Source organism: Podarcis melisellensis (assembly GCF_964234715.1).
Source record: "Podarcis melisellensis genome assembly, chromosome: 4".
NCBI classification, from domain to species: domain Eukaryota; kingdom Metazoa; phylum Chordata; class Lepidosauria; order Squamata; family Lacertidae; genus Podarcis; species Podarcis melisellensis.
In genome coordinates, this window is record NC_138531.1 from 53578996 (window position 1) to 53594557 (window position 15562).

The 15562-nt window shown below is 38.3% G+C and overlaps 2 protein-coding genes and 1 long non-coding RNA gene across 10 annotated transcripts in view; 2 read left to right on the forward strand and 1 right to left on the reverse strand.

Moving 5' to 3' along the window:
• SYNJ1 (synaptojanin 1) overlaps window positions 1-4567 on the forward strand; it is a 53709-nt gene extending 49142 nt beyond the window's left edge. For all 4 annotated transcript variants that reach the window (XM_081907969.1, XM_081907970.1, XM_081907971.1 and 1 more), the window contains exon 32: window positions 1692-4567. In XM_081907969.1, the coding sequence (XP_081764095.1) occupies window positions 1692-2513 (822 nt within the window). In that variant the 3' untranslated portion in view covers window positions 2514-4567. The remainder of the gene's footprint in view (window positions 1-1691) is intronic.
• The window catches only part of LOC309368218, a 34287-nt gene extending 28290 nt beyond the window's left edge, over window positions 1-5997 (reverse strand). The window contains exons 1-2 of the long non-coding RNA XR_014167646.1: window positions 5981-5997; window positions 5670-5699 (exon numbers count right to left, since the gene is read on the reverse strand). This is a non-coding gene — a long non-coding RNA (uncharacterized lncRNA). The remainder of the gene's footprint in view (window positions 1-5669; window positions 5700-5980) is intronic.
• A 59-nt stretch (window positions 5998-6056) lies between these two features.
• On the forward strand, window positions 6057-14696 carry CFAP298 (cilia and flagella associated protein 298). Of its 5 annotated transcripts, none has more exons than XM_081908029.1 (9): window positions 6117-6344; window positions 7307-7371; window positions 8616-8756; window positions 9658-9825; window positions 10799-10866; window positions 11800-11958; window positions 13000-13131; window positions 14084-14179; window positions 14277-14696. In XM_081908029.1, the coding sequence occupies exons 3-9, from the start codon at window positions 8618-8620 to the stop codon at window positions 14385-14387; spliced, it is 873 nt and encodes a 290-aa protein (XP_081764155.1). In that variant the 5' UTR covers window positions 6117-6344; window positions 7307-7371; window positions 8616-8617; the 3' UTR covers window positions 14388-14696. The 5 variants fall into 5 exon arrangements, with proteins under 5 accessions (XP_081764157.1, XP_081764155.1, XP_081764154.1 ...); XM_081908028.1 differs by having other exon boundaries at window positions 6118-6344; window positions 7204-7371; XM_081908031.1 differs by lacking the exon at window positions 7307-7371 and having other exon boundaries at window positions 6057-6344; window positions 9709-9825.
• The last annotated feature ends 866 nt before the right edge of the window (window positions 14697-15562 follow it).

The window sequence follows — 15562 nt, forward strand, 5'->3', positions numbered from 1 at the left end:
AATATTGCGGCAAAAAGTGTAACATTGGTTTCAGCTCTCTCACACTCAAAAGTTCATGAAAAAAGCTGCCCTTTTAGCATAAAATATATCTATTTCTAGTTTTAATATGAAGCTAGTTTTAAATCGGTTTGCTTCTGAGATCAATGCAACTTACTAAGCACATTCAATTAAAACCTACAAAGCAGTGGTGCTGCTCTTTTGGGTCTTGGTATTTTTAAATTACACCATAAACATAGCATGCCATGTGCCATATGCAAAATTGCATTTGATTTACATTTATTCTGTAGTTAAACATGGTTATACTTGGACATTGACAAAATTGATTTATTGATTATTATTTTAAGCAGGCTGTTTAGGTAAGTATAAAATGGATCTTCAGATTTAAAACTTTGTGTTTAGCATTGTTGAATATAAAACGATACAGGATTGGGGTATGTCTAATATATGTAAAAACATGGAAATTTACTCTTACACTAGAATAGGCATAGTCACTCAGAAGTCAGTTCATTGGAGCTTACTCTTAGGTGTGTTTAGGATTATGGTCTTAATTACTGGAAGAAATGAAAAATGTAGAATGCAGGGCAGAACTGGAAGGTGGGGTGGCTTCTCTCCCTGTCAGAGGAGGAAAAAGGCTTGAAAGGCCCTGCCCATCCAGTTGAGTGGGAGAAGTCAATTTATTCACTGAATGTCCTCCAGTCCACTCTGGCAAATGAGTTTTGAATCAATTTACATGGACAATATGCAATAAAACAAAACAAACATACTAAGTGTTCATCTCTAAAAATTACCCGATTACATAAAATAACCACAACACCCACATAAGAAAGAACCGCCAAAAATAAATGACCAAATGCTAGGCCATTAGCACTGTCCAAATGCCTAGGATAATAAAAACACCTCTGTCTTGTGCAGGAATATTTCCAAGTGCTTAAGATTTATCTGGAAGTTCAATGAAGGGCAGAATTCAACTAATGAGACTTCCCAGCAGAAACCCTATGCATGGACTTTCTTGTGCAATGGGGCTTTCCTCCTGCCATGCTCCCCTTTTGACTTGGGGAGGGTATTGAGAGAATCCCCAGAATAGCGCACAAGGGAAGGAGAAGGGGAAATCATTGAGTCTGCCAAGGCAAAATACTTGCCCTGACAGAATGATTGCCTTAGTGCAATGTTGAATTTCTCCCCAAATCTTTCTATTTTGGCCCAGTAAAAAAAACAAAAAATTTATAGTATTTAAAGACACTAGTGCCATTTTAAAACATAGAATGTTACTAACATTTTCATTGTGATAAAACTTCATAATAACATCATCCATTTCTGCATGTGAAAGTGACTACATTTAATTATTTATATACTATTTTAGTTCTTCAAGTAATAAAGCATAATGGGTTTTTTCCAGTAGAGATGTACTGTTCTTTTGTGTTCAGAAATCTGAAACATTACAATTGTATCAGTTAATAGGGAGATAAATAAAATGCTTTGTAGGTCTACATGTGTCTATTTTGCCAATGAAACGGCAGTGGGGGTTTTAAAAATTATTTTGATTATAAAATAAATCAAACAGGACTTTTAAAATAAGAAAGCAAGCATAAAGTAAATTAGGAAATGCAAGATCCACTGTTTATGCCATGGACAATGAAGAAATGCTGTTTCACAGCCAAGTGACATGTTTGAGCACTTTATTTACTTTTCAGATTAGAGCAAATGGAGTTCATGCCATTCAGCTTGAAACACAGCTAAACAATGATCCTTTTGAAGATCTGTCCTTTCAGCTGCTTTCTGCATCCAAGATTCAGTCATCAGTCCGAATGTCACCGGTTGTACCTTTAAACCAAAAGAAGCTGACAAAGTTGCCTTCTGCAACAGACAATTTTAATACTTTAAGTAACATAAATTGCATGCCAGCAATGCCACTTATTCCAACATATAGTAAACATGAAGAACGTATGTGCAATTCTCCAAATCCATTTGCTCCCAGACTAAACAGCACAGATCCATTCACTGAAGAAACTATTACTGCTGGAAATCCATTTAGAACAGAAACCCAAGAATCTGGAGCTACTTCACATTGTTCAACAGAAGGACCTGCTGCTTATCTTTTTCCACCTCTTCATAAAAGCAAGGCCTCGTTTTATGTTAATGCATTTGAAGACAATTTCAGTTTGCAAAACACATCTTCTATAGTGAACAATGTAAAACCAAGAGGATGGGTAACATTTGATGAAGAGGGTTGTGTGATGAAGTTAAAGTCACCGGACAATCACACTGAGTTAAAAAGAGCAAGTTCCATGAAAGCAACTTCTTTTCCAAGTTCACTGGGCACTGAACAAAATATATTTGGCTCAGGTTCTGCCATTTACAATGACTGGAACAGAAGCGCTGATTCTTTCTGTCCTTTGCCAGCAAGACCCCCACCTGCACCTCCTGTACCGCCCAGGTCCAATAGCACTAAATCAACTGCAGGCCCTTCCCAGGTACCTAAGGTTTTATCAACACAAGATTTTACTGAAAGATAAATTCTTTAAACTTGTTTGCTAAGAGTATTATCTCCTAGAATTGGGCATTGATGTAATTCTGTGTGCAATAGTTTTGTCTGATGCACTGAACTTGAAATATTCACTATGTACAAAATTTAAAGGTGTGTGTGTATATATGGTATTTCACAAAGCTAATTCCACATGTGATTTTATTATGCCACTACTAATAGGGCACAATGCAGGGAAGTTTATGCATATTTAAATCCCATTTTAATCCACAGGACTCAAGTTCAAAATTAGAAGTTCCCACCAATTAATTTAAATACAACACATGAGCACCGTTTTATCCTTTTAGTGCACATAAATTTATTTATTACAAAATATTTTAAATACTATTTTAAATACCCTCCTGACTGGTAGAACTTAGAGTCACTTCCAGTAGCCGAAAACTGGTATATTTATAAGTATTTACCAAAGAACTGCCAAAGTTTAATTAATGACTGTTTTCAAGGGTAATGTTGGGGAAATGTTATATACCAGAGGTTTATGAAGATTTGTAATGGTGAATTCCACAAAGAGTCGAAAGATTTTTTTAAAAGTACACAGCATATAGTAATATATTTTACCTGCAACTGCATATGTACTATTGTTTTGCACACATGGGAAATATTGTGGTCACTTATAATCCAGTTATTCAACTTTTGTTTTGGATACTACTATTAAGGAACTTTCATTTCAGAAAAATATGAATCTTTGTTATTAACCTGAAGAGCAGAATTTCATGACTCAATACAATGTAGTCAGTTTTGATACAAAAATCTGAAGTAATCTGCTATGTGGTCCATGCATTTCAGTTTTGTTTGCATCCTCCCTTACTATGTATAGAAGTGCTTGTGTCTTAAATTGGGCTTCAACAGATAGTTTTTGTACTGTTCTGTAAAGCTTTTTAGATGCATCACTGTTCTCCCCACAGACAGAAGCTGTCAATGCCACATGTGATATTTATGGAGGCTAAATCTGTTCCTGTTTGCACAATGCTTTGTAAACTTGCAAATGGTCCTGTCCCCCATGGTTTTTGCAACAAATGTCATTTGTAGTATTTCGGTGTCATGAAGGAGACACTAGTGTTTTCAATCATACGTCATTAGGCAAGCTATAGTTTCTCTTATACATATTGTCACAGCTATTTATATTGATTGCTTTTTTAAAAGCTTGTGAAAAATCTTTTTTGAGAAGGGCCTCACCAAACCTGTCTGTTCTTCTGTTGACTCTGTTAGCAAAGTCTCCGCCTTTTGGTAGCATCTAAGTGAAGCACAGCTTTCCATGGAGCAGCAAAAATAAAATACATTTCTAAATTATTTACTACTATCCCAGCATATTTCTATAAATCATCCCAGCTAGCAGTGCATAACCATTATCTACAGTTGGATAGATAAGTAAATACAGTGACTTCTGTATTGTGCTTTTACAGTGAAGTTCATTTAAAAGTACTCGTACATCTTCAACATCAGTGGTACTATAACCTTTGTGCTTCAGTATGTGATTTAACTCGTTAAAACTCTGATTATTAACATCTGTGTGATAGTGCTTTGGAATAATCTTATGTTAGCAAAGCAACTGTGTTCTGGAAAGTTAGTGCAAATTACAATTCAGTGATATGTAGACCTTGTTTAGATTTTTATTTTCAATTATTACAGTTTTTCTATAACATATTTAATATACAAGCCCCCATACACCTTCAATAGATTACAGAATCTGGCAGCAAAGTACCACCAAAATTGCAACAAAGTATCTACAAGTATAGGATAAATAGTTAACAATCATAATATATTGCTAAAAGTAATTTACTAGTGGCGTCAAATTTACAAACTATGTAAAAAAAAAAGCTATATCTTTCATGGAGTGTGTTCCTGTGGCAAGTTGCTTTGTTAATGTGTAACAAATTATTGCTTGTGGTACACAATATTTGACTATATCCAATGCAAAATGACAGTATTATCTCAGTGGTCTACAATATTCCATACATATCCTGTGAAATGTGGTGTTGCATTAATTAAATAAATATATCAATCTTTCAGAATATAATATCAATTCATTGACTGTATCAAGATTTGGTTTTCTCTTGTGGCCTGACATTCTCAAATGTGCAGCCAACTTGCCCCTTTAGGAAAGGACATAGATTTCTCCTGCAAAGAAAAGTTTAGTTGGTTGGGTTTTTTTAAAAAATTCAGATGCTCACATCTAGGGTCACTGCACCATGCTCAGTTGCAGAGCAAATAACAGAGGTGCCGGGGAGAGAGGGCAAGCTTTTATTGTCATGAGTTATTCTTACTCATTTCACACATCTTTGGACTGGTAGACAGAGGCCTAGGTATGGCAGCTGGCAGCCCAACAGCTACCTGGGTCAGTCTTAAGCTGTATATGGATTAAGACCAGTCCTGTGAATGGAGCGTGGAAACTCACTGAGAGCCACTGTGGTTGTTTCAATACAGGCAAGGGTAAGATCTCTTCCATGGTTCCTGTTGGCAAGTAAAACAACTGAACTGCAGTGTTCTGCAGCAGCTGCATTTCCTGAACTGTCTTCAAGGGAAGCCCCATGCAACAAAGTGCACTGCCAACCTCAAAAGACACCAGAGTGTAGATAATGTTGGCTAGGCTACCTCTGGCCAGGAAGGGGTGGACGTCAACACAAACATGCTTCCTAGGCTTCCTGAGAGAAAAGTGAATAGCTCTCCCAGGCAGCGCACCTTGTCCCTTACGCTGGAACGCACAACCCTTTCCAGAGTTGGTTGATCATCTATCTTCTTTTTCTTCCTTGGCGATCACTCGTAGCAGAGTAAGATTGTCTTCATAAACTCAGTTTTAACAGTGTTTATGTGGAGGCCAGTTCTGGATCCACATATCCTTCCACAGTGGGGACATTGGTTTCCAGGCGGGAGTTGATCACGGTGAGGGTTTGCCAAGCATGCCTTCCTCTTAGCACGTTTCTCCCTTGTGTCCTGAGTTGGAGTGTTTCCAAAGCCCATGGCACCTTTGGTAAAGGCTGTTCTCCAACTGGAGCGCTTGCAGGCCAGTGTTTCCCAGTTGTTGGTGTTGATCAGCACTACCCTGCGCACGTGAAATGTCCATGGATCCTTTTCTCTCCGCCCACCCCCACCAACCCAGTTGTGCTGTCATTCATTTTCACATACCTACCAGCTTCTCCCCATTTTGGCAAATGAGCATCTGAATATCTTTGCCTTTCTAGAAAAGATTCAGGTAGGTTGGTCTGACGCAGTCGAAATGTATAAAAAAAATTGTCCAGTAGCACCTTAGAGACCAATTAAGTTTGCTCTTGGTATAAGCTGTCGTGTGCATGCACACTTCTTCAGATCTGAAAAAATAAGCACACGACAGCTTATACCAAGAACCAACTTAGTTGGTCTCTAAGCTGCTACTGGACAATTTTATTTATATATATATGTATATTTCTAGAAAAGGACCGCCTGTGGCAGGAGGCCACGCACAATTACGCTCATCGTCCGGGTCTTGCCCTTCGGGCGGAGCTGGCCACGCTCCCCCCGGGCCAAGTGCTGCTCAGCCCTCCAGCCAAACCTCGACGTCGTCCTCCCTCTAGCAAAGCGCGCCTTAAGGAGGACGCGGGCCCTTTAAAAACGGCCCCGTTCTCGACGCCCCCTCCCTGGGGGCGAGCGGGGCTAGTGCTAAGTGACAGCGAAGCCGCGAGCCTTCGCCTTGCGCGATTGGTCGAGTGAGGAACACTTCCTGGGTCACCGAAGTTGTTAGTATAGAGCACCGAGTTGAGCCCTGGCGGCGGCGGCGAACGAAGAGCGGGAAGTTGGCTTGAGGGGCTTTTCCTACGCGGTGACTCAGGTGAGCGGGGTTTGGGAGCTTGGGGGGCCGCTGCGGAAGACGGAAAGCCGAAGGAGCCGGTCGCGAGCGCTGCTTTGCTTGCGTCGGTTGGTTTCCATAGAAACGAAAGGAACCGTTGAAGGGGCGGAACCGCTGAGTGGACGAGCTGCCTCCCCCCCCCTTTCATCTTCCTTCTTCATCTTTCTACCGGCAGTTGTTTCAGGAAGAGCTTCCTTCATCCCGGCCGCTTATTTCCAAAGCTTGAAGTTGGTTCCCGGTTCCTAGATTTCTCGGTTTCCCGCCTCCCTTGTGCACTCGCGGTTTTCCTGCTTCGCTTTTCTTAAGAAACTGTTAAAAAGGCTCAAGAGCCCTGTAAGACCTGGAGAGTTATTGGGCCTTTTATAAAGGGCTTCTAGATCAGGAAGCTTTGCCTCCTCCAGGATGGGGAAGGGACAGCTGCTGACTCGTGGGCTGATTTCCAGAAAAGAAAAGGAAGGAAGAAGCTACATCTTGTCAGGAAAGGAAAGGTGGCGACCTCACAGCAGCTCAGTTGCAATCCCTTAACAGACTCACACCAATGTGGCCACAGAATATACAGTGATACCTCGGGTTACAGATGCTTCAGGTTACAGACTCCACTAATGCAGAAATAGCACCTCAGGTTAAGAACTTTGCTTCAGGATGAGAACAGAAATTGCACGGTGGCAGGAGGAGGCCCCATTAGCTAAAGTGGTGCTTCAGGTTAAGAACAGTTTCAGGTTAAGAACGGACCTCTGGAACGAGGTAAGTACGTAACCAGAGGTACCACTGTAATGTTCTGCTTTCCCCAAAAATATTAATGTACGAAATTTGTCACCAGTTGTGTTCCTCCAACTCACAGGTACCCGCTGCGTAAAAAGCACAAGGCTAGACCTTGGTTGTAAAAGATCAGAGGCTGGAACTTTTCTGTAGCAACCTCACATGCCATTTTACATCCTTTGCAGCATCTGAGAAAAGCCAGCAGAGGTTACATTTTGTAAACTGGAATGAGCAAATGAGTCACTTTCAAGTAAGAGCCCAATTTACACTTTTAAAAGACTTTTTTTTTGCAAGCAGTTTTTTTGGGAGTTAGGGAAGATGGGTAAGGTTTACAGATTCTAGAAGGAAAATTGGGGAAAGTAATGTTTGGCTGCTGAGTCTAGAGAAATTATAGTTCCTTAAAATAGGGTTGCCAAAAAGTAAAAACCAGGACACCCCAAAAGTTGCTAAGGTTTTTTTAGGAAGACCTCAAAACTTTTTTTGACAAGCCCCAAAGTTGTTGAACTTTTTTTTGACAAAAACAATATGCACCATTGGGGAAGAAGCTTTACCACCTGGGTTGGCATAAATGTAGAATGGATGTCAAGGTTTAGTAGGTGCAAATTAAGAAGTGAAACAAGGAAACTGTATATGCTCAGAGGCACTGTTTACTTTCCATGTTTCATGGTATGGAACTTCTAGTGAAACTAGGCACTAAGGCACAGTTCATAGCTTTGAAGAATGAGTCTTGGCTTAAAGTAAGAGCTACATATACCCTTATTATAAAAGGAATCTTGTATTAAAAGTGATCTCAGAATATCACAGCTTCATGCAATGTAACAATAACTTTGATTTAAAAACAATAACAACCCTTAACTTACAAAATAGGGCAGAGTCTGTGCCGTTTTATGGAATGGTCTCTATACCACACTTAGCTGTAGGATTTTTAAATACAATAAATAATTATACAACAGTTTCCACATCCTTATCCTCCTAAGTAACAAGAGTAGGGTTTGGCATTTTAGGACCTTTAGTGTGGAATTCCAGGGAGGGATAAGATTCTGAGCATCCCTGCAACCAAGACTTCAGTGAACTATGTACCCCATAGTAGAGGTTCTGTTTATTTTTGAAACAGATCTGAAACCTTATGCTTGGGCACATTCTTAGGAAGGAAAGAAAGGAAAAATGAAATTATTTCCCACAAACTCTGAAGTTCTTACCTATTAATTTCTGCTATGCTTGCTTACTCTTTTTTATTCTCAAGCCTCGCAATGAACCTTTGACATTCTGGTCCTGTTTTGGAGGCTAGGAGACTTTATTTCCTTTTATATTCCTTTGAAACTGTGCAACTGTAAACTTGGTATCGGACACATTTCCTGTCTATAGTGTTTGGCTCTCATAGTCAGTTTCCCAAAATGTTTATTTGCAAGGTTCTTGACACCTTTTTCCTGTTCTTGTCTGATAAATGGTGACACATTTTCTTTAGTATTTGTCTGTGTTTCTCTGCTTTTGCAGAAATGGTTTTGCTGCATGTGAAGAATGGTGATGAGAGCCAATTTCTGCTGGAGACAACAGGCAGCGTTTCCATTGAAGATTTAACACAGGAAGTGACCAAGATTTACAATGGAAGGCTCAAAGTTCATCGTGTTTGTGCAGGTGTGAAATGTATCCATTTGCCTTCCCACCCACCCCAACTTTCTTGTGGAAAATGAGCATTTTCTATGGCAATACTTCCTTCCTAGTCTCTATGGGTTACTTATGCCATGCAAGGGTTAGTGTTTTTGATGGCACTGACGAGCTGCATAAATTTGCTGACAGTTTGGTGTTTCTTTCTGTTAGGAATTGCTATCTTTAATAAAATAAAATAAAAGCCTTTTAATAGTTCTTTGAATTACCCACATAGATGAAGGAACAATAAACTTCTTAAATCGTGTCTGTAGGATATAATTTAAGCTAATATTCTAATTCTACAACAGCCCAATTTTTGTTTTTCATTTATTTAGCAATCTCTGCCAAATAAGAGAGCCAAAGGTGCCTGCTTAAAACATTTCTGTTTAAGCATGCCTAGCCAGACATGAAGAAATTATGTGTGCTTTTATCTCTTTTTAGTTTATTGTTGGTTTTAGTTTTGAATGTTTTTAAAATACATTTTACCTTAGAAGTCGAACGGAATCCGTTCCGGAAGTTCGTTCGACTTCCAAAACATTCAAAAACCAAAGTGCGGCTTCCGATTGGCTGCAGGAAGTTCCTGCAGCCAATCGGAAGCCACGTCGGACATTCAGCTTCCAAAAATAGTTTGCAAACCGGAACAGTCACTTCTGTGTTTGCGACGTTCAGGAGCCAAAATGTTTGGGAACTAAGCTGTTTGACTTCCAAGGGATGACTGTACCTGTTTTTAATTGTTTTTATCGATAATTGTAATGTTGGGTTTTTGTAAACTGCTTTGAAGTTTTTATTAAAATCAAGAGGTATATGAATTTTCTTAAATAATTTAAATAAATAAAGGGTAATTGACATAATTTTATCATCTTATCCTATTCTCTGGTTTTTTTTATAGAAATAGAAACACTGGCAGAACATGGTATTTTCTTACCTCCTAATATGCAAGGTCTGACAGATGAGCAAATAGAAGAGCTGAAGCTGAAGGATGAATGGGCAGAAAAATGTATTCCAAGTGGTGGGAGCGTCTTTAAAAAAGATGAAATTGGACGAAGAAATGGTCATGGTAAATAAATGTACCTTAAGCATACATGACTTTTTTGTATATAATTAGCCAAGAGAGGATTCTATAAGAAATGTATTTGGTATTTTGATCCTGCATACTTTTTCATGTTGAAAAATGACTGTAGGTTATGTAAATAATGCTAGTTATGTTATTTTCATTATCAGACTTACATATTTGCAAGGGTATATAAAAACCATACTCAGGACCTTTCTATTGAATCCAAAAAGTGTGCCTGTTTTTTATTCTTAGCGCTATATTCTGGCAAGCCCCAGTTCAACATCAGTAGCAAGATACATGCTATAATGGACAGTGGGACAATGTAGATATTATGTTCTGGATAAGTGAGCTGTTATAAAGTGCAAGTACATGCAGCCAGCAAGAAAACTTAAATTGGCTGCCTAAAATGAAGCAGTACTGCTAGGAAAGGGAAGGAGCTCTTCAATCTTTTAGCATCAAATGAGCCTGAATTCCTCTAACAAAAGCTGCACATTTCATTATTTGGATTCAGAAGTTCTCTTTGCAGCTAAAAGTCACTTCCATTTGTTCACACCCCTTTTCCACCATATCACCCCATTTCAAAGGGTCTTCCAGAGGCTGCAGAGTGGCTGAAATCAGGAAAGCACTGCTGTATGAGTGGAATATAATTTGCACTTCTTTAGAACCAATTCTCTGTCTGCACCATTCAGAAATGACATCATTCAGATTATTTTGTGCGAAGAAATAGGTGCAAAATTTAACATACAAGGCAGTCTGTACAGTTACTAAATGTTTATATTATATTTTTTTAAATTTAAAAATGCCAGTCATTAATATCAATGGGTCTGCTCAGAATGAATAAGAATATGAGGTTTAATGATGCCTGGCTTAAGAGAGACATTTACAGTGGCAACATTTTATTTAAAAATATTGCTTTTTATATAGTCAGCCTGCATATAATACCATATCATATTAAATGCAGATTTCTTATTTTAAGCTCCAAATGAAAAAATGAAACAGGTTTTAAAAGCAACAGTAGAAGAAGCCAAGGCACTAATATCTAAGGTAAGATACTTCTATTTTTTTGTATGGCATTTGAGGCAATTAATTAACATTTAAAAATTTGGACTTAATTTTATCAAACAGGTCATGTTAATGTACCTATTCAAAGGTTATAAAGATCTCTGTGTGAACAAAATCAGCAGCATTTTGCCACTCCAGTGTATCTGTGGCAGTGTCACATTGCAAGCCAATCAACATTATCACCCCATGGCTTGGCAGTGTGGATTAGAAATATCAATAGCTTTGTAGAATATTTGACCTTATTTACTGTTGTATATTTTAAGTTTCTTTTGAATAGTTGTATAGAAAAAAACAGTTCGTAGATGTTTAATCCCCGCCCCCTTCTTCCCAATCAAAAATATCTCATGGAGTAGAAATAAAGGTATTGTCCACAAGGAGTCTCTCTTCTCCTAGCTTCACATTTCATTTTGAGGGTGGAGTTGTGAATTAAAAGTCCATTAAAATATATAATGTAAATCTATACATTCTATTGATTTTAGTGGGAAAGCGGAGCAAATGCTCGATTTTCCCCCTTAGTGGTCGGTGAGCCTTTTATTGTCCTCTGAGTAAACCATGCTGCTGGCTTGCTCCAGAAACTTTTATCACTTTGGAAAAAATGGTAAATACTGCATAAAAAAGGTGATTCTGCATCCAATTTTGCATTGACTGCAAGTTTGGGTCTTATACATATTTGCCACAGATCTTTTCAATAGAATCTTTGACAAGAGATTTCATTTTTATCTTACCCAATATTGCGTACAGTAAAACAAACATTTGATCCTTTATGCATCAGGCAGGAAAGCTAAGTGTGGCGTTCTTTGTTACTTGGCTTTCCTCAAATGTCATGCTGAGTCACATTGTGAACTGCAAGGAAAACATTCTTTCCTCTGTGCTTTGTTGGTTTGTTAAATTAAATGTCTTCTGTCTGTATTTCAGAAACAAGTGCAAGCCAATGTGTGTGTTAATAAGGATATGGTGAAAGATGCACTGGACCAGCTCCGAGGAGCTGTAATGATTGTTTACCCAATGGGACTCCCTCCATATGACCCAATTAGAATGGAGTTTGAAGATAAAGAAGATCTGTCAGGAACTCATGTAATGATTTACTTGGGTTACATGATTTCTAGTTTTAAAAATGTTGCCCTTCCTGGAATTAAAAAGTTGGGGCTTTTGCAGAACATGTAGTCATTTGTGTGTTATTCGTATAATTATTTGATTTATATCCTGCTCCATCCCAAAGGTAACTAAGTGACTTTTGCAACTGAATATGTTTTGAATTAAAAATGGCTTTTCCTCTTGCTGCAGTTGTTTTTCTGGTTAGAGACTGGGACCAAAGTGTCCTTTCCCTTCCCTGTATACTGCAGGGCAAGTAACCATTTCTGCAGACTTATTTTTTGAAAGGCAGCAGGGAGAGGTAGTATTATATTATAATGATTTCAGGTTTGTGAAAATTTGGTGAGTTAATAAACATTTGTTAGAAATCATGAAATTCCCTTTAATTACCATTTAGCTTTTTTTCTAGGATAACACAGTTTATTTGTTTATTTAAAATCCATCTTAAAAATGGATTTGAAATTGGAACATAAATGCTGAAGTCTGTATTGATGAAACTGATACCACATCACACATAAATAAAAATTTAGCAAGAATACAATGTATTAATTAGAACTGATGAAATCTGTGTACCCTTCGATCCCAGTACTTGTCATCTCACAGACTCAGTGAAGATGTTGTACTTAAGGCTGCCTGTTTTAGTTCATGATTCACTTAAAAAATAGTAAGTGAGGCTATACCCTCTGCATAGTAGTACTTCACCAATAATTGAATATGTGCACTCTTTGAAAGTGTTTACTTTCCATCACCAGCAATGGATTTTGTACCTATTGATTGTTTTTAAAGGGTGGAGGGACATTTTCCTACACTGCAAAGTTTGTCTTAGTCATTATATTTGTTTAGTTTTTAGTGATGAAATGGGTATCTGTCTGTTAGACTGTTCCCACTGCTCTGAAAAAGTTTATTCTGCAATCTGTGTATTTCAACCTTCCTGGTGTCCTCCAGATGTTTTGGACCGTAATTCTGTGCCGGCTGGTATATTTGTTGAAACCGCTAAGCATTTCATGACTTAATTTGTCATAGGCTGCACTTGATGTTATTGAGGAACCAGAGGCACAACTGTGGTGGGCAGCAAAAGAACTGAAGAGAACAAAGCAGCTTTCTGACTATGTGGGCAAAAATGAGAAAACCAAAATTATTGTGAAGATACAGAAAGTAAGTGAAACTCTTGATACATTTCAGTGCATTTCATTTCTCTTTTGGTGTCCTGGAACAAACCATGACACCATACTCATTGGGCCAAGAACAGCTATTTTTCTAACCTGGGTGCAGTGTAAGAATTAATTTTTATTATATTATACAGCACCCCTTGAGGCACACATGACAGGGGGTATTAGAGATGTGCTACTTGATCTCAAGTTGTTTTTGAAGTATAGGAAGCCTTTTTGAGTGAATCCAAGGATGACTATAAGAAACATATATGGCATTTGTGGCCTTCCAGATGTTGTTGGACTTCAGCTCCCATCAGCCCAAGCCAGTATTGATGATGGGAGCTGGTGTCTAACAAATATTTAGAGCAGCCTTTCTCAACCTTGGGTCTCCAGATGTTGTTGAACTACAACTCCCATCACCCCTAGCTAGCAAGGCCAGAGTTCAGGGATGATGGGAGTTGTAGTCCAACAACATCTGGGGACCCACAGGTTGAGAACTGCTGATTTAGAGGGTCACAGTTCCCAGTCTCTGCTGTAAGGAAAGACTTGGAATAAACGTATAGGCTTTTGTTTATCAATAAGCACCTGAATAACTTATTTTGTGTAGCAGTTCTCCTATACTGCTGTGCTTGTTGCTTGTACACCCACCCTTAAAACCCAATTGAAATTCTTTTTTCTCCTGCTGCTTGTGCTTCTTCAATTCTATATTTCATAATGGCAAAATCCTTATCATTATAATAGATGATCTATGTATGAAGGCAAGGACCATAAGTTCCTCTGCAAACATAGTTGTGCCCTCCTGTGAAATGTCATTTAGGCCCTAGCTGTCATGGGGGACAGGGATCTTTTCACAACAGGTTCACAGGTAATTGGCAGGCAGTGACTTAAACCTTGGTTTATTATGTCACAGAATAGTTAAAAGTGCCAGTGAGTACAAACTTGCTTTATTTTTCCAGAAAGGACAAGGAGCTCCAGCCCGTGAGCCTGTCATAAGTGGTGAAGAACACAAACAGATGATCCTTTTTTATCACAGAAGGCAAGAGGAACTCAAGGTATCTAGGGTTTATTGTGGTATTTATGCTGTTGAAAACAATGCAGGTAAACATTTTTGCAGTTTTAAACACATTTTCTTTGCTATTTCCCCAACAGAAATTGGAAGAAAATGATGATGATTCATTTTTAGATTCTGAATGGGCTGACAGTCATGCCTTGAAAAGACATTTTCATGGTGTAAAGGACATTAAGTGGAGACCCAAATGAAGCTATGTATGCAGGTTTTTTTCCTTTTTACAAGATAAATTAATCCACTGAGGTTTACAAATAACATGGATGATAAAATGTGCATTATAATTATTGTGAAATATTAGCTTCTAGTTTTGTAGAAGTGATCTATTGTTATGATTGATTGCAAAATATATTCAGCCTCTTTGACACACTTGCCTTTTAGAAATAAAAAACTAAAGCTTATTTTGTGAATCCACTACAATAGACTTACAAATTGGATGTTTATATTTTTAACTAGTTCACCAGCATGGCTGTCATATTATTAAACTGGTTGTCGTCATTCTACAGCTGTCTTGTTTCTGTTTGTCCATTGTAATTAAGGTGTTCAAAATGATGTAAGCTACTTTAGAAGGCAACACCTTTTTTAATGTGTAGACCATTTGTTGGATCCAGACTTCACTCCTGCCAGTGCCAATTTCTCCCTCCCTATGCAGCCTCCAGCATTGCCACACTGTTCTAGAGAGGAATGGCCAAAAGTCCTTTCCTCCTCCCTACCAATGGGATCCCTCTGTTGAATCAAAGCATTCAATGGACAGAAGGAGCCTTTTCATCTGCAGAAGTTGAATTCTGGTTCCGGACCCATATTTGCAACTGTGTGATTCAAACATTAATGGAGAACTCATCACAATCTGGGGTATCCACTGTTTATTCCTACTTTACCCATTTTAGAGATAAATGGATAAACAACTATTTCCCCATTATAGCTCCAACCATGTGGAGAATTAGGTCATTTTTACACTCCTGCCATACATAATCATTAGGCATTATTTAAATTATGGTTGAATGAAGTGTGGATTTATCAGACATGATCTAGCCCTGTTGCCTTGAAGGGCGGTGTAAAATATTTTTAAAAATACGTATCAGTTCATGGAACCTGGTCATCTGAGCAGCCACAGTAAGGACAATTTGATCAGTGCTTTTTTAATATCTCAGGTTAATTGCTTTGCAGGATTGTTGTGAAGATAAAATGGGAAGGATACTCTATATGCCTCCTGGAGCTCCTTGCAGGAAAGGCAGGAAATAGATATTGCATAATAAATGATTGCTAGGATGTAAATAGCTATCCTGCCAGAAAACCTTGCAGTCAACAATACTGTAGACTTGAGCTGAAATAGAAAGTCAACTGATATTTTTAAAAGAACGATGAGTTC